Raw genomic sequence first — 22577 nt, 5'->3', positions numbered from 1 at the left:
CAGCTCCCTGGGCAGGGAGAGACCCACCAGCCATGCAGACTGCAAGAAAATACATCAATTCTTGCTGTTGAAAGTCCAGCATGGATAGGAGTCCTGCATAGGACCTTTAGCCAGTGGAGGAATACTGGTAAGTGCAAATGGTATTTGCCCAGCTTGGTTCAGAATGGCTTCTTCTGCTTCCAGGCCAACTATAACAGGGACACTGAGACTATAAAACCTGCCTGAACTGCACTGTGCCACCAGAGAAATAGAAAACGGAGCTGTAGCCCTCAGGCTCCACATGGCAGATGAGCATTAAAGGGTACGCGCTCTCATGTAGGATGCCTGACAGCAGGGAATAATTCCATTTCTCCTTTCTCTACTTATGCTGAGAGGAAGCATTTTTCAGTTAACAGGAAGAAAATGTGTTGCAATCTTATCTCATGTCCTCTACGTCACAGCAACAAGCTTTCCACACAGGATGGTCAATCACACCTCCCAGCCACTCAGCATGAGACGTCAACCAGATCTTTACCCCAAGAACGCTGATCCTTACAGCCACTCCCGGTCCAATTCTCTAATAGTAACCAAAAGAAAGACCTGATTTTAGTGTGGGATGGAGCAGCTTCACAAGCACCACGACTCCCTCCTTAGCATAGCACATCCCCCAGCCCATGGTTCAGCCCCCACCCACATTCACATCCAGTTGAGCTCAGCACAACTCGGTGTCTCTCCTGCTCCTCCTGGTAGCATCCCATAACTCGGTCTCCACCACTAAAACTTACCCACAGGTGGGAACATTCACTGCCCAAGGTGACCTGCTTTGATCTGTGCTGAGTTTGGGGTGAGAACCCAGACTGAAGAAACATGAACACGCTGCACCTGTGCAATATGGCGTTTGCTTTCACTTCCTCAGGTATTTCATTAAATCACTGCTTCAGATGAGGTAAACCAACCCCATTAAAAGGCAGAAGGCTGAAAGTAGGATCTGCGGAAAGGAAAAACACATGAAAAAGAGGGAGTGAGATACACCTTATGGATCCCCCAGCTCCCTGCCTGAGCTGAAATTGTATTTTCAACTCGGTCAGAATGGGAAATGTTTTCTTAAGCTGGTTTAAGAGATCAGTAGAAGTGCAGACACTCACTCACAGACACCGGAGTTGGCTCCTTCTTTACCACAGCAGGGTGTGTGTGTGTGGGGGGGCACATGCTGAAAACAGAAGACTAAGTCTCTTCTAACATTGCCCTGGAGCACAACAGCTTCCTTCGGATGTCAGGATCTTCCCAAAGGGTGTCCTCACTCACCTTGGAGCCTCCCCTCCTGAGAAAGCTGTGGGTTTGGATGTGCCAAGCCAAGCACATTTACACTTCTCTCGAGTGCATGCTGGAAATGAGTGACAGGGAACACCGGTTTAAGGCTCCAACACTGACACAGTTACCCTATTCCAAAGCTTTCTGGGGAGTACAAACAGGTTAAACAGTCAGATACACAGAAACAGGGAAGTCCTTCATTTCCTCTCCTTCTACCCCACAAAGATTAAAGTCAAAACCTCTCCATATAATGCAGGGACAGGCTCTAGTTAGAAACCAAACAAAAAACCCTCAGGAAATGAAGAAATCTAGTGAAAACAGTTTGTTTTATTTCCAGGATCAAATATTACAATAGGACATTTACATATATTTATAAAAAATGCAGCAGTTGTGTATATAGATCAGAGGTTTCCTTGAGTTTGGTCCCTCCCAGCACAGTGAGCTGAAATCACCCCAATGAATTCTCTCCCTCTTCCAGCACTGAAGTTGCATCATTGAAGGAAAAAGTGACGAGTGTAAAAACCGGCAGGCGAAGCCCAAATTTGGAAACTAAGTTCAGCCAGGAGAGGACACAGCCTTGCTAAGAAAGTCATCTGCTGTACAGCCCAGTGTCTCCAATCAGACACTGTGCCTCTGAGGCGTGCTTTACACAGACTGGTTTCATATCAAGCTGCTCTATAAAATAGCACCTCGTCCCCCTGCTCCACCTCCTTCCTCTCCAGCTCTGCTGCTCCCTAAAATCTCAGCACCATTTCACAAGTAGATACAAAATCGCTCTTCTTTGCACTGCAGACACTCACAGTCATCAGTGACCAAACCCCAAACTTCTGCAGCTACTCATAACACACCGGTGTCAAACAGAAGATCAAACTGAGTCAAGCCGAGGCACTCATGTTAAGTGCCACATCCTCCAAGTACAAGTATGTGTGTGTATATACACGTATATACATATGGCTCTATTTACGGGAAGGGGACAGACACTAAGCACCTCACGGGCAAGAGGAGATGAGATTAAAAGTCATCTTGCAGCACAGCACAGAAAGGGAATCCATTAACCTCCAGGCTTGGGAGCAGGCAGCAGGATGCAGCGAGATCTTGCTTTCAGAGACAGCCCCTGCAAAGCTGCCCTCACAAAACAACAGACTACAGCTTCTGTAGACCTTAACAGCCATCACTGAAATGTTTCTAGGCTGACTCTAAATGCAGCCACATGAATTTCCAACAACACAGACGGCCAATACAGGGCTCAGAATGTCAGTTTTGCATCATATTTAGGACAAAAGCTACTCCACCTACAGAAAACCGTTCCTGTTGAGAAACAGCTGGACAAGGCATACCAATCTTCACAACACTCCTTGCTGTCCACCCAGATTTCAGCTACCTCTCCTCTCTTTGGCATATGGGGCTATTCCTTATTACCAGCTTGATTACAAAGGGATTAAACAAGGACAAAGCTGCAACAAAAAGAAAGCAGTAACAGGTTGTTACTTCAAGTTCCTTAAATGACACCCATCCTCCCACCCACAGGGACTTTCCCACCCAAAGGCAGATAACAGAGACCCACATGGTTTGGAAAAACATCAGATGCATTTTGCCTGTTCGTGTCAGCATTCACCAGCTGTCAAAATGCAGCTGAAGGGATGATGGTGCTTTCCTGCCCCACAAGGGGTGGAGCCTTGTTGCTCTTGAGTTCTTGCAACCCAACCCCACGGTCCAGCCCTCAGTGAGAACAAACTCAGTGAGTCAGGACAGAGCATCCCAGCCAGCAGACAAGGAGTTCCCCCATTCTCAGAATTAACCTTTTCTATTTCGTTCCCACTAACTCAGATGTACTTCACGCAAGACGTTTTGAACAGTCAGAAAGCAGGACAAGCAGTAAAGCACACAACTGCATGGTAGTCTTCTAAGAAGCCTATCTGAGAACCCTTCAGCAGTGAGGTTTATTCATTAAGTGCTAACCAGCAGTGAGGTTTAATCATTAAGTGCTAACACCAGCTGCCAGTTTCTGACAACAGCATGCGTACAAACTACAGCACCCATAAATGTAGAAGCTGGGATGACTTGGTGCAAAGGACCACGTACACTGACACTGATTCAGTTAATTAATCAGTTAATTTGGTGAACTGGTGCATAACCAAAATGGCCACCCTTCTGTAGATTGCTCTGTTCTACAAAACTACTACATGCACACACTTTCAATAGCAAGGTGGTCAGCTTATCAGATTCTTCACCAGGAAGCATGACGTTATTCAGTCCATAAAAGAAATATAAAATCACAGACCATGGTTAAAAGCCTAATGAAAACAACGCAGGCATGCCCAGCAACCTGTGACACAGCCTTCAGATGCCCTATTTCCTCCAGGAGGGAATGTACCAGGGTTGAAGCTGGATGGTCAGCCTAGCTGAGAGCAGGTACCTTTAGGAAGAGCCAAAATCCTTCCCTGGACCTTTGGAGGTCTGTGAGTGGGAAGGCAACAAAAAAATGTGCTGACAGCAACTGGCAAAGAAAGCCAGGTACAGCTGGTAAGTGCTCTGTTTCTGGTTGTGACTGTAAAACTAAGCCAGTTAGACTGTAAACATCAAAACAAAAAACAAGCTGGATGAAGAACACATGCAAAGGCTTCACTGCAAGCAGCAAGAAGCTGCAGCTTGAAGCACGTTAGCTCTTTTCAGCTCCCTACCCACAAAAGCCTTCCACAGTCTAAGTGCACCTCTGCTCATGGCAGTCCTTTTTAACACACACAAACTGGCCAAACAACACTGCAAACCACAGACACTGAGGGATGATTTGCTTTGTCCTCCCAACTTCAGCTTATTTTGCAATTAGGGATTCAGGGTGTTTTTTTGCAGCCTTGCCAAAAGCAATTTGAGCTTCAAACTTAACATTCAGAAGCAACCATGACCGAGGCTCTTTCTAAATCGAGCCCAGGTGGCTTACACCTTCCCAGTCACAAGCTGTTGCGTGCTTAGCTTGGTTAATGCATTCAGCCACATTCTTCAGGCCAGCAAAACATGCTCCTCCAAACTCCAAAGAGCTCTGAATGAAACCCTGAGGAGCTGGACCCTGGTTGGTGCTGTTTCTTCGTAGCTTTCACCAGCAGAGAAAAGCTGGATGATATGAGCTGTGGTTGTTTTTACTGGGGTGAGAATAAGGGGGAAAAAAGGGAGAGGAATGAGGAGAAGAGGCATGCAAAGAGACACTTATCCCTTCAAGACCTTTTCTCTCTGCCTTCAGCTCACAGAGCAAAGCAAAAGAAAACTAAAACCACAGCATGCCAGAGAAACAAAGAAACTGAACAACAGATCAGCTCATTATTTCTTGGAACAGAAGAAATGAGTAGGAACTATCACAATATAATTCTGAGTCCATATCTGAAAGAAAAATCCCATTTTTAATGTAGTTTCTTTTTTCCCCCGCATTCTTCATTTCCTGATCAGTTATAAAAGAACTGCTATTTGCTGATAAAAAGCCAAGAAACAGAAAGAAAAAGACAAGAAATGAAACAAAAGACTTTCAGTCTTGACGGCTCAGGAAAAAACCCTGCCACAGCCAAGTGTGACTTCTGGTTCCTTCTGAGATGACTGAACTGCTCCTGGCATAAGAAAAGCGATGAGAAGCTAACCCAGAACCTTCGTGTTTTGGATCTGACAGCATGATCCTATAGCTAAGCACAGATTAAAGAAAGCTGTGTCAGCTCCACAGCTTCTAGTCAGAATGGGAGGCTCATAATATGGGGCCACGCTGGTCTCCAGCAACAGAACTAAAGCTCGTGCTCCTGCCTGCAATGCAGTTTTCCCTCTTTCCCACTGCTGATGCAGCCGTTAGTTATCTTTTACATCTAATTGCTGAAGCCTCAGCCTAGCCCCATGTACATTAGAAAAACTGGGGAGGAGGGTCAGAAGAGAAGCTACCAATGAAACAGGCATAGGACTGAAACAACAGAGTCAGTTTTGTATGTTTAAGATCACTACTAGGAAAGCTGATGTGGAACCAGTGTGCTCAGAACAGATGCAAACCCCACCCTGGCCAGTACTGAGATCCAGCCAGCCACAGCTTGAGAGACACAAGTGGAAGTGCAAAGGCTCCCTGCTGTACACAGGCAGGCAGCAACAGAAGAGCAAGAAAAGTCAACACACTCCCATCTCAGCCTGCCTGAGGGACAAGAACATGGTGCTGATGTCAGGAACTGTTTCCTGCTGGCAGCCCACCTTCATTTCCTTGCAACAAACCATTGATGAGGAGGCTGCAAGTTTCAAGGTAACAAACATCAGAGAAAGATATTTCAACTGGAGAGCTGAAGTTTCCTAACTTGAAGTATCATACTTGCACAGAATGGGTTTCCTTCTGCCCTACTCTCCTATGCCAACGTTTGAGACAAGAATTTGGATACCCTAGAAGTACTACAGATACCTTTCAGTTTAGAAGTGCTGCTGCTGCCCCAGAGGCCAAACACCAACACTCTCACTCTTCTGCAGACCCTGTCATTCACCTTTTAATGCTGCAAAACAGCCTCTGTGAAAGCAGCTCTTTACAAACCAAAACTGGCATCTGATGTCACATCGCTCGCTGATCAGGAAAATGTCATCAGATCCTGTTTTCATGACACTGTACCCTGCAGTGGAATGCAAAGGTGTTGATGCAGAAGGAAAACAAATTTATACAACCATATGATTATATCATGGGGAACACAAGACATCCTCTATGGCTTTCTCTATTTAAAGATTCAGAAGGCTGAATGAATTTAAATGCAAAAATATCTTGAAAAGTTTCAGGCTATAGAACACTTCTGGCCACTGAAGTCACATGTACAATCATCTGACAGTTACAGAAACAGCTACAGCAGGTCTCATATTCCTGCTTCCTCCCTGACAAAAAATGCTAAATTGGATTCTTAATTGTTAATAAACAGACTGAACATCCATCACACAGATGGCAGTGGTAACTGACTGTTGTTTCCTGTAACCTATACTGTACCAACAAGTGACAAACAGCTTCGTGTCTATGTGAGACACTCAGTGTACACACAGGATGTGCCTGCATGAATCCTGCTGCCAGCTCTCATAGCTGAAATGAAAACACAAATAAAGGAGTAGTTTTCAATACATCCTTCCAGATTTAGTGGTAAATGACAGCAGATTAAGATTACAATAGCAGCCTGGAGCTGCCACCAGGCTATGAAGTCTTTTATAAAGCCCTAATTCCTTCCACAGTTTTGACAAGGCTATTTATGGTTTGAATTAATGACAGGAACCCTGCCTAGAACTTGCTGTCCTGCCCAACTGAAGTCTGTGCTCTAAAACCACTAATAAATTAATCACCCTTGGTGCAGCAGTGACATACAGAGAGAGGGAGGGAAAAAAGCCAACTACTTATCATGTTTACTACACGTTTTCCGCCCTCCCAACATCTTTACCCAATCATGGAACCACGCCACCTTCTATTGTCAGCTGTAAAATCCCGAAAGCAAATAAAAAAGGGAGAAAACAGACAATAACCCCCTCCTTGCAGGGAGGAGTCGGTGCTGCTGCAACAGTAGACGCAGCTTTTCAAGTCTTTTTTTGTTTTGTAGGGTGAGATCCTTGTTTTTTTCATAAACAACAACAAAACCTGTGTTCACTGGCAGCATTTAAAGGATGATGAAAGCATGCATGCAGCCCAGTAGCCCATTAGGTAGGGACAGAGCATCGTGCCACAGCTCCTCAACTCCTTCCCAAAGTAAGTTTCAGCAGACTGCTAGGTAAGCAAATCCCCTTAAGAAGGCTGTAAGGTTAATGGAGACCCTTCACATAGAGAATCAAAGGAAAGATCGTACTAAAGATAACACTCTCTCCTTATAGAGAGGTGACTCAGTGCCTTACCACACAGTATTTTCAAATATAAATTAAATGAAATGGAATGAGGAATAGCAGCGAGAAGGGTGTGTGTATTATGGCCACTCCAAGTCCCAGCACACTGGATACATACATAGATCACCGTTCTACTTTACCCCATGAAAACAAAGGAAAGACGTTCTTCCCAATGCTCTCTGCAGGGCCCAATCTGAGAACATAAACAGAACTCCAAACACGCTCAATTGTTGCTAGAGCAGAAGAGAAGAGAAAGAAGGGCAAGACAACTGCCTGCCTGATTTCAGCACTGCAATCCTATGACCCTCAACTGCATATCAAGGAGTTGGTGTCCTAGGCAAAGAGGAAAGGGGAGGAAGGCTGGGAGAACTCAGGCCACGGTGCTAATTCCTCTCCTGCACAAAGACAGTCTCTTGAGGACACAGGCCTGCCTCCTGTAATGTGATCTCATAGTCCAGGTGAGAGAGTTTCCTTCGAGGGAAGTTGGTGAGGAGTTCAAAGCGTTCATTGGGGTATCCTTTTGACTGGACATGTTTCACAAGAGCCTAGAGAGGAAGAAAGGCAAAAAAAGGGTCATTCAATTAAAACAAACAAACAACCCACAAAAAGTGTCACAAAACTATCCCAGTTTCCTCTTAAAAGAGAAGTTTGTTATCACCGAGAAGGGAAATTTGCATGTAATACACATCTCAGCTTCTTCGCTATATAACTTGGTCCTTGTATGTCATAAAACATAGAAGCTAATTACCAAGTGATTCCTCACCTAACAGATTATTTAATCAGAAGGAAGATATACATAACAGTACACTAATATAAGTAATATGAATTTGGGATGATGGGGTATGAGAAAACCCAACAAGCAGACACATCAGAAGGGCTAATGCTCAGGCTGCACAAGAGAGATTTCCCAAGCTAATCAGCAAACACAGCAGATGAGAAGGTAAAATAGGAGGTAGACAGGACAGAGAAATGAAGATTGGCTGAAGTACGGCAAGGAGCACAGAGAGAGAGAGCAAAACTCAGGCAGAATGAACAGTCATAGCACTGCTCCAATGTCTTGGGGTATCAGTGCAGGTGGAGCACCTGAGGGGTGATACAGCTGTACAAGTGATGGACTGGAAGGACATGTCTCTACCTAAGTTAAGATTACTTAAGAGACATTATAGAGATGATTGCTATGACAAAGTAAGAATGAAAGCCTGACAAAACAAAGCAGTTTCCTACAGTAAGTGTCCCTCAGAATTTATTTCAGCCTCAGAACTTCATGTCGACTTCTGAACTGACGTTTGGTATTAAGAGAGCTGATGGTAGATCTATTTTTTTTTTTTCTGTTTAAAGCTTTCACATAAAATAGTAAGGACAAAAACATGAGTCTGAAACAAGGACAGTTTCTACCTGGAGTTTTGCAGACCAGGTTGTATAGTCTCATTTTCTTCAAGAGATGTAAACATTTCTCTCATCAATGTCATCATTGGTGCCACCACAGAAAAATAAATTCTCCATTTTCAGCTTTCTCATGCTCAAACAAGGAATTCCAATTAACCACACTCACCAGAAGTTTAGCTTGTTCAGGCAGTGAAATTTGTTCTCTTTTTCCATCTGGATACCTTAGCATCAGCTGTGCCTTTGGTCCTAGTACAAAGGAAGTTACTACAGGTTAACACACAAGGCAGCTGAATTGAGCTTTCTGTAGGTAGGTGTTGTGACACACTTTACTGCATAGAAGAGTAGGGTTAGGGACTAGAGACAAATACAAAGCTTTTTAGCGCACAGTATTTCAGTCTCTGAAGAGATACTTGTACTGCACGTGTTCAAAATATACACAAGACTTAGCAGAGTTCACAATAGTGACCAAAATCAGTCTGGGTTCCCAGAGAAAAGTATATTGCGCTACCTCTGCCTTTGAGATCATCTCACAGGGCTGCATCCCTGCTCATAGCTGCAAGGAGTAACACAGACTCCTGGGATTTGTTTGTACAAGCACAAGTCCAGTCTCTCAAGGCAGACAAGCCAGGCTTGAGATGGAGCTGACATTATTTCACTTCTACCGCACTGGCAGAAGCCCTGTCACAGCTGCCTGCATGTGAATTTCATTCAACGATAAGGTCTCAAACCAAGGAATGCAAGTTCAGTGAGAAACATGAGATCACTGCATCAAAGTGCTGGCAAAGCGAATCATCCAAACATCCAGCATCGAGGAGGGAGCAAGACAGAAGGAAAGGTTTGGCTTTTCAAAACAAGGGCTGAAACTATGCTTGTCAGGGTTTAACAGTTTTCAGAACAAAAGCAAAACACAGGCCACTATTAAGAAAATAACAAAAAGCCAAAGCCTGTGGCCACTCACCATTCACATCTAGGCCCTGCAACGTACTTCCAGGCTTGTCAGCTGGCTCCTCCGCTACCCCTGCATCAATGCAGGGCAGTACTCTATGATTTGATGTTGTCCCAGGCTCAGTCCTTGCAGGGGGTTCAGGCTGAGGCCTCCGGATCTCCTCTTTTTTATACCCCAAGTCCTTGTGTGGAGACTTCCTCAGCTTGGCAGGATTCTCTGATTCCTCCTCCTCCTCAGATCCACAAACAGAAATAAACTCTTCACTTCCAGAAAAAAGCTCTGACTCAGATTCCTCATCTGATCGACTCTCCTGCTTGGCTTGTGAGGAATCAAAATGCGTCTCCTGTAACGAAGCTCTGATGGCAGCTTCCAGCTGGCTGTCCTCACTGGCATCAATGAGGCTCTCCTGTTGAACACAGACATAAGAAAAAGGCATAAAAATACTTTCAGACATACTGAAAATCAAGATGATAACAGACGTTCCAAAGGGAAGCTACTAAAACTGTCATGAACAAATGGCATGGAAAGCCTGTCATTCTTTAACTGCTTAATGATTCCTCCTTGGAGCTTCACATGGAGTAATGCATCTTCTCCCCATACACATACAATCCTATGACTGTTAAGCCCCAAACAAATAATGTTATGTGTAAACTGCATATCAAAAATAGCTATTGAGGTAGAAAGCACTCCCTTAGTGCCCCACTTTCATTTTTTTGCATACTCTTCCACTAATTCATTAAGCCTGTTTGTACACTACTTAACTGGAAACCAGTACAGCTGGATACAGACACAGCAGATTTTCTTTCAGGTTAATGCAGTCTTCATAGAAGGCCTCCTACTTACCGAACGGGAGCATTTCTGGGGAGGGTTGGTAGAATGCCCATCCAGCTGCCCGTGCTCACTCAGGAACCCGGTCACTTGGTCCAAGAAAGACGTCACGTCCAACTGGTGCCACTCCACTAGTTTCTGGCCTAGGAAACATATAGCATCATGAAGTCTATTTTCAGCAACAACTCCTGAATGACTGCAGTGCAGCTGTCAAAAACATCAGTTCACTTCTGTGCATGTACTATGCAAAAATCCACATCTGTGGGACTGTAGATGCCTACAGGCCACCACGTAATATTAACAGAGCTTCCTCTCTCTAACCCCCTTGAAAAGCCTTGTTTTCAGTTCTGGATGCATATTTTCTCAGAAGAGAAAGGTGAATCCAGAAAGGACATCAAAACCAAAGAACACAAGACACTAATTTTGATGAAGAAGATATACATAGAGTCTGCTTTGACTCTGCACCTTGGTAAACAGCATTTGCTTCCATTAGTGCTAAAAAGAATATCTTAACTATTGCTTCAATTCCTGAGAAATGTGAGACCAAACCATTAACACAGTAGCCTACTATGATGACAGAAAAGGCAAGTGTTGGCACACAAAACAGAAAGGTCCAAAAAGCAATGGACAGTAGACATTTATTGTTTTTTTGACTGAACAATGAAATTTGAAAGTTCAGATGCAATGTAAGAAGTCATCATTAAGCCTCATTAAGTTACTGTGACAGGAATGGGACTGCAGATTTGTATTCATGTCGTGGGTAAGGGACCTTGCAAATGTTTTAAGGTAGTTTATCAAAAGATTTCAAGTTGCTTTTATAAGACCATTACAAAAAATACGTTGATTTTGGAGTTTCACCACCAGGTGGTACTATTTGCAATTTCTACACAAAGTACTCAATAAGCTGCTCCAAGTACCATAATAAAACACAGTGTTTCAGAAAGGCTTGGGAGTTTTGTTCCTTTACAGTGTCCAGAAGTTACTATTTCATTTCTTCAGGGACAAACACAGTAAATCCTCTGTAAACCCTCTGGGTTCAGTTGCAGTGTAACACTCACGCTGCCAAAGATGACAGCACTCTAACCCAAAACTGGCAGTCCAGGTAACTGTTACTTATCTTACCTGTCCTGGGATCCAGGATGGAGACATAAGGGAAGTCTGCTAACTTATAAAACTGTATGTACCTCTGCCCCTCCTCACTGTCGTGATACACCTACAAAACAGCACATTGAAAGCAAGTTACTGAGTGGAGAGGGAACACAAACTATCATGAAAACGGACCGAGTTCTTCTCTTTTTTGCAGTCCATGCAACAAATGGTAAACACAAGTCTCAGCAACTTCTGCAAGTTGAACATGCACTCCTAACAGTGTATGTACATATTAGTGGTCAAGCACTAACATTTTCAATCAGAACTAAAAGGCTGCTTAGGCATTAAAATGCACACCCATAATCTCTGTAGTTCTCCAGTAGTGCCACTCCAGTCAAAGAAGTCTGTCTTCACTGTCCCACCTGACAGGACATCATGTTATCAGTGAGGTTCCGTTAAATTCCCCACCCACAGAATTCTGTGATTCTACCTGCCAAAAAATGAAGTGTTCCCGGATGATGTTCTTCACAGCCTCATTGCTCCAAACATCGCGGTTCAGACACTGGCAAGCAAAATCTTGCACGTTCTGAATGTTTATCATGAGCCATTTGTTCTGCATCTGACCACACTCTTTGGCCTGTAAGCAGAGAGAAAAGCTTCATTAGCTAACACTGAAGAGCAAGACACAAACAGCGCCAGCAATGATCAGTGATGGCTTCTAACAGTGTCAGGACTTTCACCAAAACCCCTTCAGAGTGAGAAAGATGGACCGAGCTAGAGCAAAGGCATCCACAAAACAGAAGGCAGGGCTGAAAGACCTGCTTAAATGAGACTGGTTAAATTACAGAATCACAATGATGAACAGAGCTGCTGGAGTTCAACAAGCCAAGCACAGAGAGGGAAAAGCAGCTTTGGCAGTGGGGCGGGGGAGCGAGTTGTGGGGAAAGACACTGAATTAAATACTTGTTCAGGGAAGAGTGTAGTCAACCACACCAATCTGACAACAGAGGAAAGACCTGCTCACTCCAGAGATAAACCTGTGGATCACCTCCTACTTAAGTAGACAACACAGTTGACAGAGGATATGCATAAATGCAATAGGACCTCCTCACTTGTTTGGTATTCTGTTTGTTTGTTTTTTCCCCTCTCTCTTAAGGTTTTGAGTTACGCTATTACTTTGTAACTGCCACATTCGGCATCCTTTTTTGATGCTCTTTATCCAGACTGCAAGTTGGGAGGAAGACGGGAAGGTGCAGGAAGAAATCTTACTGGTTTGAGTCACAAAGCTGGCATAGTCTGATTGCTTGGTGGCAAGATAATGGTAGGAGTTTGATCAAGAATGTAATTCTGATCGCTGAATTGCCATACCTGTTGAAAAAAAGAGGGCTATATCAACAGCAGGAATGCTCTTACCACCTGGAGAGACTGGAACTAGCAAATGAATGTCCCTTCCTTTCTTAAAAAAGTATGCATATATTTACATGTCTGCTCACTATCCTGCTGGCAAGGCACCTACCAGCAAATCCAAGTAATTGGAATGTTACCAAAGATTTTGCTGGTTTTGGTGGGCGTTTGTTCCCCAAACCAAAGTTTTGAACTTCAGATGGATTTTTAGCCAGCGCACCTCAGAACAGTCAGACTGTCTGATGCAAGACAGCTGCATGATCCCCATCCACTCAGCTCAACAAAGTGTAAGCCTCCATGCACTTGGTAAACCAGTAAACATTAAACTAGAAGCTTGCTCACTGCTCAGTGGACCTTGGACTATAAAATACATTCTGCACGGCCAAAGGACCTGCAGACAATTTTTGTTTTATACAAAGGAAAAATGTTACAGGAAAAAAAAATATGACTGTAGAAACGTGGAATACTCATTCTGTTCTCACAGGCATCACTAATGTTACCACGTGCGTAGCCTGTATTTGATTTCCAGAGGGGAAAAAGGAGGCAGGTGACACCTGGGTAACTGATATGGTTTTAAACACACTCATCATGCTTTTGTTTTGAAAAGATTATCTGGAACTAACGGGAGGTTTGAGAACTAATCCTAGGGAATCCGTTTTTGATGAGGCCCAGAGGTACCACTCAAGATTAAGGGGAACATCGTCAATATGCAGCTGCAGTTAATCACGTTGCCTTAGTCCTGTGTTCTACTGTAATCCATATGTGAGTAAATGAAGAAACTCAGAAATATGTAACTAGCATACCTGGAAGTGCATCTCACTCTTCTACACTCTGCATATTTTTTTAACATTATAGAAAACCTGACTCCTCCTGTCCTCCATCCAGCTACTGCACTTGAAAGGGTGCAAGCAGGAAATTCCACAGGTAATATTTGGAAAGATGAGTTTTCAACTGTACAGCAGGTCCAGCTCTTGAAACTCCTTTTAACTTCCTTGTAAAAGCAATAGGTTTCATGTTTAACATTTAAGAGGACAACAGTTACACTGCTACCATCTCACATACACATATAACCACGCTCTTACACAGATATTAGTTTGCTCTAAGGGTAAGGGGGTGCAGAGGGAAGAAATATTTGGGGTATAGAGATTATATTGGTGGATCATTTTCATCAGTGACCACAATAACATTGCAGGGCTCAAGAGCTGGTTTGCATAGCCTGCAAGCAACGTCTGATGGCACTGTTTACTACAGCAGCACCCAACCACCACCACTTCTCCTTCTGTGAGGTACAAGCACCTAGTACTTAAACAGCACCCAAACAGGGTAAGAGCAACTTCTCCTTGCACGCATTCTGATTCACACTTTAGATAGCAGAGTAGGAGCTTCCAAAGAAAGAGGCAGTGATTCCTAAACACCACATGACAGATGCAAAAAAGCCATCCACGTCCCCTAAATTCCCCCTTCCCATTTTATAGGCATCCTCATTTTTCTTTCATCACAGCAACTTAGGGCAAGAAACCAGCAATCCAGCCAAAGTAGGGAAAGTTATTTTACACTCACAGCTGGCTCCCAGTGGAGAAACTCTATCTCATGTACTACTAAAAACAATACGTCTTCTTTCATTTGATTTTCTGAACCATGTGTGGTTTATACATTTTGTGTGGTTTTCTGTTTGGCTTTGTTGAAATTCATTGCTCTCCTTCAGTGGGCAGAGGGAAACAAGGAAGCTGAGCCAGCATCTTGTGAGCTTCCAGACATCTCCTAGTTGAGCATAATTCAGTTTGGGTGATAAGATAAAATCAGAATGAGAGATCTGCCTATCAAGATACATCCTATTTACACTACACTTACAGTCCTTGCCTTGGTCAGCACAGACCAGGTTCTCTCCATCACCCAGCCACTCCCAAGCCAATGGTACACCAGCACACATAGTCTAGCTAGACAGTGTAGAAGCACTGTATGTAAAAATAATTGCACTATTCAAATACAAAACTAGATCAGCTTCTGAACAATTGCTACTTGCTTCATAAAAGCAAAAAAAGGTTTTATTTACTTATTCTTAGCAGGTTCCATGTTAAAGAGATGATGGGTGTGAAGCTTGATAGGCACCAAGGCTCAGTTTTACAGTCAGGAAACATCAGCTAAAATCCCTTGTGCAATCTGAATTGACCCTCAGCAGTTTCATTTCAGTTTCTCTGAAATACTGTGATAGGAGTGAAGGGACAGTTCACGTTAACATCTTGCTGGTGGATCAGTCATTTGCCTCTGGTTTACACGGCCCCAAGCCACCAGCATAGAGTAACTAGCACCTAGTGGCTCAGTTTTCGATGGAGCTGAAGTTAAACATTAATGAACTTTTTATTAATGAAACAGCAGCTTTTCACATCATACTGTTAAGGTTCTTCAGTGCGTTTTGTTATTTATTTTTCATGCATTCAAAGGAAAATGCCTCTCATTTGGCACAACTGAGCCTACTTGCTATGGAGACCAAAGTTAGAGCACCCTAACAGACACTGAGCAACAAAGATGCATGAAAACCTTACTAAGACCAGACACCACTATTATTGCTGAGTCTGAATAACATCATAAGTTACACAGTGCTGGTGGAACATTCTGCATAGCACTCCAGAGCTTAGAACACACCAATCATTCAAAAAACAACACTCAATGTAGCTCTAAAATAAAAGTGGTAGGGTTTAGCCTTCCTTTAGTTATTGTAGGTGTTTATCTAAGTGAACAGAGAAGGAAGAAGCAAACAGCAGCTTGTTAGAACTGAATTTTGAGGAGGATTCTGGTCATGGGATTCATAGGAGGCCTGAATTTATCCCAGGCTGAAGCAGCACAACAGCGTACAGTCACACAAGGTAAAATGGAAAAGGTAATGGGCCACAAACGGAGAAGCTAAAGATCATTTTTTCAAGGAAGTTTTGAAATGAAGAGTAACACATGAGACATGGAACTGTATGAGAACAGAAAAAAAGCAAACACGAATACCAGAAAGCAGACATCTCTTTGAGTTACTGCAAAGAACAGGACAAGGTGTGTATATACAACGGCCCCCCCTCCCCCCTTTTTTTTTTAAACTTACAAGACTGAATGACAACACAACCAGTCAGTTATGTCATCCTCTGAAACTAAGCATGATAACAGCAGATGCCATAGTAAGTACTGCTAAGGGTCTTAATGTGTTTTCAGTAAGACATTAGGAAATACTAGAAAACAAATTCCACAGCAGAGATTAGAGTGCAGCTGCTGACTGCGTATACACTTCAGTACAGAGCAGCACTGGCTGTTCCTATGCAAATTCCCTTCATTGGTCCCTCAAGCCACAGGTTCACTATGTTCCCAAACCAATCCATATAGTCTCTAATGACTGCTTACATCCCTAACCCATACCATAACTAATTCTGACCAGATCCACAAAGCTGCCTGCACAGATAGAAAAGGTGATACCTGAGATCACTGGAAGCCAACAGCCCCCTTAGCTCTCCCCTTCTTAAAGGGGCAATCTCTCAGACAATTTTTCCATCGCCACCAGAGGCAAAGGACAACCACTGTGATTTTGTACAAGAAAAAGTCTTTGGGACATAAAGTTGTGCATTCACAACAACACCACACACAGACACTTAAGTAGCTTTGGTATCAAAATTATTTAGCCATGTTATCAAAATTGCATGAGCTTCTCTCAAGGCTATGTTGCAAGCTATATTATTGCTCCTTGCAAAGTACTTTTCCTCACCAACCAAAAAGCAACCTTACTTCAGCTGCTTCTGGATCATGCAAGAGATTCAGTTCTTCCATTCTGGCCAGCCTCACTTGTATACAGAAGTGTTTCACCAAGTGTGATTTGCTGGATTGGCATTTAAACATAATAAAAATGTGATCTACCATTGTTAGTTAAGACCTTCAGAGGTAGTGTATCAAATATTTACCACTATGGGTATGGGTCTTTTAATTGTCCTACATACACAGCTTAACAAAGGGCTTCCACACTGCACGCAGCCACCACAAAGGGAACTTACCAAAACTTCAAAACTCACCGTCTCAAAGCTGCCTTTGTGCATCAGATCAATGGGAGGCCTGAAGAGGTCTGCTAAGGTAGTGAGTTTCTTATCTACTGCTCCTCCATTCCGTAGCTCCTGTTCCTGTCGAACTGCACAGCCCCAAGAGGAAACAAAGCTGAGTTAGACAAAATACTCAAAAGATGTATTTATAGTTGAATATATCCCCATACACAAAACTTTCCTACATATAGATGATTACATAAAATAAGGTAAATCACAGAAAGCGCTCACCTAAAAATGCAGTGGTATAATGCATATTATGGAACCAAGTCAGCTGAAATGATTAACTATAACATGACCTAAAGCTTTCCAGTTGTGAAAGGAAACATCAGTGGGCCACAGCACACAAACCTTTTCTGAGCAGACACTGGATCCCTACAAGGACAGAATATACCTGTGGCATAGGCCTGGGAGCCAGGAAATAACATGGGCTTTTATGGCTAGGGCTATTTATTCAGAGATAACAAGACAGTGATATTCACCCAAGAAATCTTGCCATAAAACATCAAATTTCATGCAAACAGCACTGTCACTACAAGGAATAGTCTAATAGTATTATTCCAAAAGAACATTTTATGTGCAGTAAGCAATTGAAAAATATTCAATGACTGAAAGCTATCACGGCCTACAGTGGAAACTAACTTGAAATCATTCTTGTATTAATAAAAACAAACAAACAGAGAACCCCTAAGTTAGTGATCAGCACTTACTGGTTTCTGTTTGAAAATCCCGAAAGCCGTCAAATATTGAACGTGCAGGTCTGCGTCTTTTAGGAGCTTCAAAGAAAAAAGTATTTCAGCCATTAATTCAAAGGCATACTATCAAACAGATAAGCTTATGAGAACCATTTTCGCCCATCACTTCCTCCCTTCCAAAAGCCCGAGCCAAGCTCTTCATAGGATCCAGAGCCAGTATCTGCAAAGATCTCTCCCCTCTAAGTGCTTAGCAACAAGCACAATCCCTTACAGGCAACTTCAGAGCAATTTATGCTGTAGCTTTGAATAGCAACTGAAAGACCACTTCAGCAATAGCAGCACTTGCCTCTCCAGGCTTGGCTGCTGCAATACCAGTGCAGGTGAAGATGCGAACTGCAGCCCAGATGGATGTTTTTCTGATAAACATTCTACTTCTGGAGTGGTTCAGTGTATCTCGCAGAGTACAAACTGATACAGCTTTTCCCACCTGGAAGAGAATCCAAGCTCACTCCAGCACCTCAATATGCAGCTGTTCAAACCACAAACTGGAACATACCCTGCTTGAGGTTAGAGCTGAAAGGACCAAGTGAAGGAGCTTTCCAGCTGCTGGGCTGCTTCATGCTATAAACAGAAGTGGCATCAGTGAGAATATTAGAGTTGGTGGATGAGACAGAGCCAGGAGGCTACCACAGATTGCCTCAGTAGGGCAGCTGGGGACAGCATGTCTGTGCTCAGTGTGTGACGTGAGTAAAAAAGGACCAGGTAAGAGTGCAGATCATATTCCTGTATTTCTTAGGATCGTGAACCCACAGGCATCCATGGAGCTGTGTTAAAGACTCTGCTGGGTCACAAGGAAAGCAAGAGGAAGAAGCCAGTGCAATGTCTTCCAAGAGTGCTCAGGGTATCTTCATTTACAACCACCTCTCAGCTTGGGCATGCTGGCAAAACAAATCTCTGACATTGAAAACATCAAGTGAGAACCAGTTCCGTGGTAAAACAGAATCTAGGCCTCACAATCCTCTTCAGCACAGGAACTAAACAGAAAACACATTTCCTATGGATATGGGATCACTTTAAAGATGAGCATTTCCATGTCTTTCACTGACAAAAAGGGCAAGTTTCTTAATTGAGCTGCACGATGCACTTTAAAGTGCAAATTAAATTCCAAAAGGAGAAACTGAGAAAATGACAAGCAATCACGCAGCTCAACCCTTCTTTCTGGATCTCCTCAACAAACACGCATTTTTGTTCTCTCCATTTTCACTTGTCAGCCAAATCCCAAGCTTTCACCCTATCAGTCTGAACATTTCTGCAGCAGCATCACATGGTTCTGAGCCCCAGGAGCACAGATGTATACTCTGTATTGCTAACTGGCTGGTGCCTAGAGAAGTCCTCTGAAAAACGAGTTAGCAAATTAACACCACTGGGAATACAGAATCTCTAATGCGTAAGGTTTTAATCATCAGTATATTTCCAAGCATGCAGGCATGTTAGATGGCTGAAGAGCTGCAATAAGGCAAAAACACAAACAAAAAGAGGCACACTGCTTTCCTCGTGTTCACAAGATTTTGTTTTTCTCATCATATGAAGATGATTTCAAGGTATTTAAAGAAAACAAAGAATGAAATAGGAATGCAAGCCTACCTCCAAACAAGGGCTCAGGCTCTACTAAAATTTCCTGTTTCTGTGGAATTGGAGCTCGTACTTCATCCCTATCAAAGAGAAAAGGAAAATCAGAGACAGTAATGTTTAAGTATTAAATAAACCATGAAATGTTGTGTTCCAAATGCACCTGCAGCCTGGACCAGCTAAGGACACTGCTGTACCACGGCACAGAATCAGAGATCTGGAGTCAAAACAGACCTCAAGGAATCCTCTACTCCCACTCAAGGCACTGAAGGAGGATGCAGCACATTATGCATTAAGATCTAGCACTTTCTGCACTTTGGTTTCAAACAGTAACTTGTACAACCAGCAAGATGCACTAACTTTACTACTAGCCTCCACATCTTTTGATTGCTGTTGTGAAGCTATTTATTCTCCATTTTGTATTTGCATACTTATTTTCCTCTCTTCCTAGAAGTAAAACTAAGCTGACCAGCACCTGAAGGGTGTCCAGTATAAAAAGGAAAGTATTCCAACTAAAACTTGAATATTAAGTTACTGATGTGCCAGAAGATCCCACTTTTCACTGGATCCTCACTTCAATGACTCGAGCTATGCCTGCAACAACAGCATGTGCATGCAATGGAAAACTTCTGAAGCACACTCAAGAGAGACCAGCTTGTGCAGCAAGATAAACTTATTTATTAAGAAAAATATCAAAGCAATCAATTAAATGAGATCATCAAAGAAGCACATGTTACACTGAGATGACAGCAGGTCCAGAGAAAGAACAAGTGTTTTAACTGCTCTGTCTTTACACTATGAAACTTATAGGACAGACTACACATTTTTATGCAGTACGTACTCGGTGTGTGGTCGAACTGCAGACACTGCTGCAGAGCTGGTGCTGGGCTCCTCTGCTATGCCTCCACCATCCAGAAACATGGTGACAGCCATCTCCAGGTTGTTGTTGCACGCTTCAAGCATATGTTTTCCCACACTTTCACTGGCACCTGCAATGCCAAGCAAATATATATTGAAGCATTCTTTGTAAAGCGTTCTGATCAGAAGCACTGGGAGCAGCTAACCAGCTTTCTCTTTTAAGGCACTGACCATTAGAGCAGTTGAGCAGGTGCCATTTATCCCTAAGGCACAACTATGAGGTGAGACAAACATGCACCTCAAGGGAAAAGGAAACAACAGCCACACTTCCCCTTTCCATCAGGAGAAAATTCTGCTTATTAAGTTTGACTTCTATTGTGTTATATGGAAAAAAACAAAACAACCGACTGAATTAACATTTTAACAGTGAGAATACTAAACCCAGTGCCAAAGGTTTTTACCCACCTCTAACAGATATGTAAAGATAGAAAGTAAAGATTCCCTGTTTCACTGAGTGCTCCAGAAGGCAAAAACAAACAAGCAGAAGCTCAGTTAATTGTTAGCTGTACTCCCTTACAGGGTCTGCCTCTAAAGCTTCCTCAAAGCCACACAGACAACAAAAGCACCTTCACCAACTGAATCTCTCCTGCATCCAGCCTTTTAAGAGCCCATTTACTACACTAAGTTTCTATAGGTAGAGGCTGCCAAAGAGTTTGTTTTAATATGGAAAAGCTGGTGTAGAAGAAAAGTGGCAAAATGCAGCCGAACCAGTTTGGGAGCAGCTTTTGGTCTGTATTAATTCTTACCAGCTTCACCGCAACTCACTGAAATGAAGAAAACTCCATTTCCCCAGCATCAGAATGACAGCTAATGCCACTCTGAGCAAACACATTTAACCTGCTTCCATTGGGTGTCTCTGAGATTTTCCAGGAAGTCCTCGGAGCTTTAGATTAAACAGATTGATACGCTGAACACACACTGAGTCTGCTGAGATAAAGCAACACTAAATGACCTGAGCTATTACATTACATCACAAAGAAAGCCAGGCCGACCAAAGTAACTGCTTTTCCAAACAAACCCATTGCAAACCAACCTGCCACAAGAGCACCTCAGTGCTACTTGGCTGTGCTTGAGGACCTTAATCAAAATAGAAGAGCACAGCCACCCTGCGCTGCTCATTCAGGAGGACCAGAATATAATATACAAGTTATGCATATACAAAGGGTATGTCCCAAATCTTCCTCAGTCCTAAGGAAACCAGCATCACAAAACATCTGCTGAGAACTATATTTGAGGACTATGGGTGAGTGGGCATGGGCTGGCAGCTCTATTTGATGTTTATATTGTCTTTTCCAAGCGCAGTGACTCTGTGATTCTACACCATCAGGTGTGCTGGAAGCAGATGGCAGGATGGATTTTGTTTCACCTTTTCCACACAAACATGGGTAGCTCTGCGCACTTACACAGCACCACAGGGCTTGGAGCATCCAGTGTACCCCGCTGGGAAAGCAGGGTCACACCAGAGGTGCAGGCTGACGACACAGGGTGTGTAGTGCAGCACCTGTCACTGTGCCACAGGGTCAGACAGCTCTGCAAGAACTCCCTTCTAAACAGAACCTTACATCCTATTACAACAAAAAGACAAACCTCAAACCCCTCTTTCAGAAGTGGGCGGGCAGAGCCCAGTAGCCTCTTGTTTTCTTGTTTCGGAGCGTAGGAGCAGGGCTTAGACATCTCCATAGCCCACCTACACGAGCAGAGGGCTGCTGGGCGAACAGCACAGCTCTGCTTGGCTCTCAGTGCTTGGGGCACTGCTGAGAATGAAAACATCAGACACACACCGGGGCACGCTGTAAGCACAGACACATCTTTCATACTAGCGAGGGTCCTGTCAGCAGATCCCACGCCCCGTAACCCCGCAGCATTGCGGTGTGCAGGTGCCGTCCCGCTCGCTGCCCGCAGCACGCCCCGTGTCCAGGCCGCATCCCGCTGCTGAGCGCGGTGCCGACCCCGCGATGCTCCGCACGGTCACTTCCAGAGGACGCTGCCCAGCGATGCGGGCCCTTATCCCAGCCGTGGTGCCGGCCGCCGTCCCGCTCTCCGAACCGCTGTCGGTCCGGCGGGTCTTGCTGCCCGACGCTCCGGAGCCGCGTTTCCCGGGGCGGGCTCCGCGCCCACCCGCCGCCCCGCTGACAGGCCCGGCCCCCCGCCCCGCCGGGCCCCCGCCTCACCGCGCCCGGCCCTCCTCCTCCTCCTCCTCCTCCTCCTCCTCCACCTCCTCCTCCATCCCGGCCGCTCGATGAAGCGAGAAGCGGCTCGGAGCCGCGCCGGGCCCGGCCTTCCGTGTGCCTCACCCGTGATGGCGGTGAACTGCTGGATTAACCCTTTCAGCGCCGCGGAGGCCGCCGAGCCCCCGTGCGCCGCCATCTTGCCGCCGCCGCACAACAACACGCACGCCGCCGGCCCGCGCGCACTGCGCAAGCGCGAAACCCGCCCGCGCCCTTCCTCGGCCCCGCCGTGCGGGGCGGGGCGGCATGGCGG

At 44.3% G+C, this 22577-nt stretch overlaps 1 protein-coding gene across 5 annotated transcripts; it reads right to left on the bottom strand.

Annotated features, from left to right (window-relative positions):
* Nucleotides 1–1597: 1597 nt before the first annotated feature.
* Nucleotides 1598–22482, bottom strand: UBXN7 (UBX domain protein 7). 5 transcript variants are annotated; one of them, XM_085512723.1, is made up of 11 exons: nucleotides 22391–22482; nucleotides 20020–20167; nucleotides 19194–19261; nucleotides 17565–17630; nucleotides 16813–16943; nucleotides 11877–12023; nucleotides 11420–11510; nucleotides 10313–10440; nucleotides 9482–9875; nucleotides 8690–8769; nucleotides 1598–7682 (listed from the first exon to the last, which is right to left on the bottom strand). In XM_085512723.1, the coding sequence occupies exons 1-11, from the start codon at nucleotides 22461–22463 to the stop codon at nucleotides 7521–7523; spliced, it is 1488 nt and encodes a 495-aa protein (XP_085368849.1). In that variant the 5' UTR covers nucleotides 22464–22482; the 3' UTR covers nucleotides 1598–7520. The 5 variants fall into 5 exon arrangements, with proteins under 5 accessions (XP_085368849.1, XP_015726598.1, XP_085368851.1 ...); XM_015871112.2 differs by having other exon boundaries at nucleotides 16831–16943; XM_085512725.1 differs by lacking the exon at nucleotides 22391–22482 and adding an exon at nucleotides 22046–22243 and having other exon boundaries at nucleotides 16831–16943.
* Nucleotides 22483–22577: the final 95 nt, after the last annotated feature.

Source organism: Coturnix japonica, chromosome 12 (genome assembly GCF_054131305.1).
Source record: "Coturnix japonica strain WE chromosome 12, WE-NBRP24, whole genome shotgun sequence".
NCBI classification, from domain to species: Eukaryota; Metazoa; Chordata; class Aves; order Galliformes; family Phasianidae; genus Coturnix; species Coturnix japonica.
This window is presented reverse-complemented; position numbering and strand designations above follow the sequence as displayed.

Bases quoted from the DNA above. Each gene is read 5' to 3' on its own strand.
- UBXN7 (XM_085512723.1), bottom strand. From the start codon at position 22,463: ATGGCGGCGCACGGGGGCTCGGCGGCCTCCGCGGCGCTGAAAGGGTTA. The intron at 20,168-22,390 runs GTGAGGCACACG...TTGGCATTGCAG, and splicing joins GCAGTTCACCGCCATCACGG to GTGCCAGTGAAAGTGTGGGA. The intron at 16,944-17,564 runs GTAAGTGCTGAT...GGGGCTGTGCAG, and splicing joins GGATTTTCAAACAGAAACCA to TTCGACAGGAACAGGAGCTA.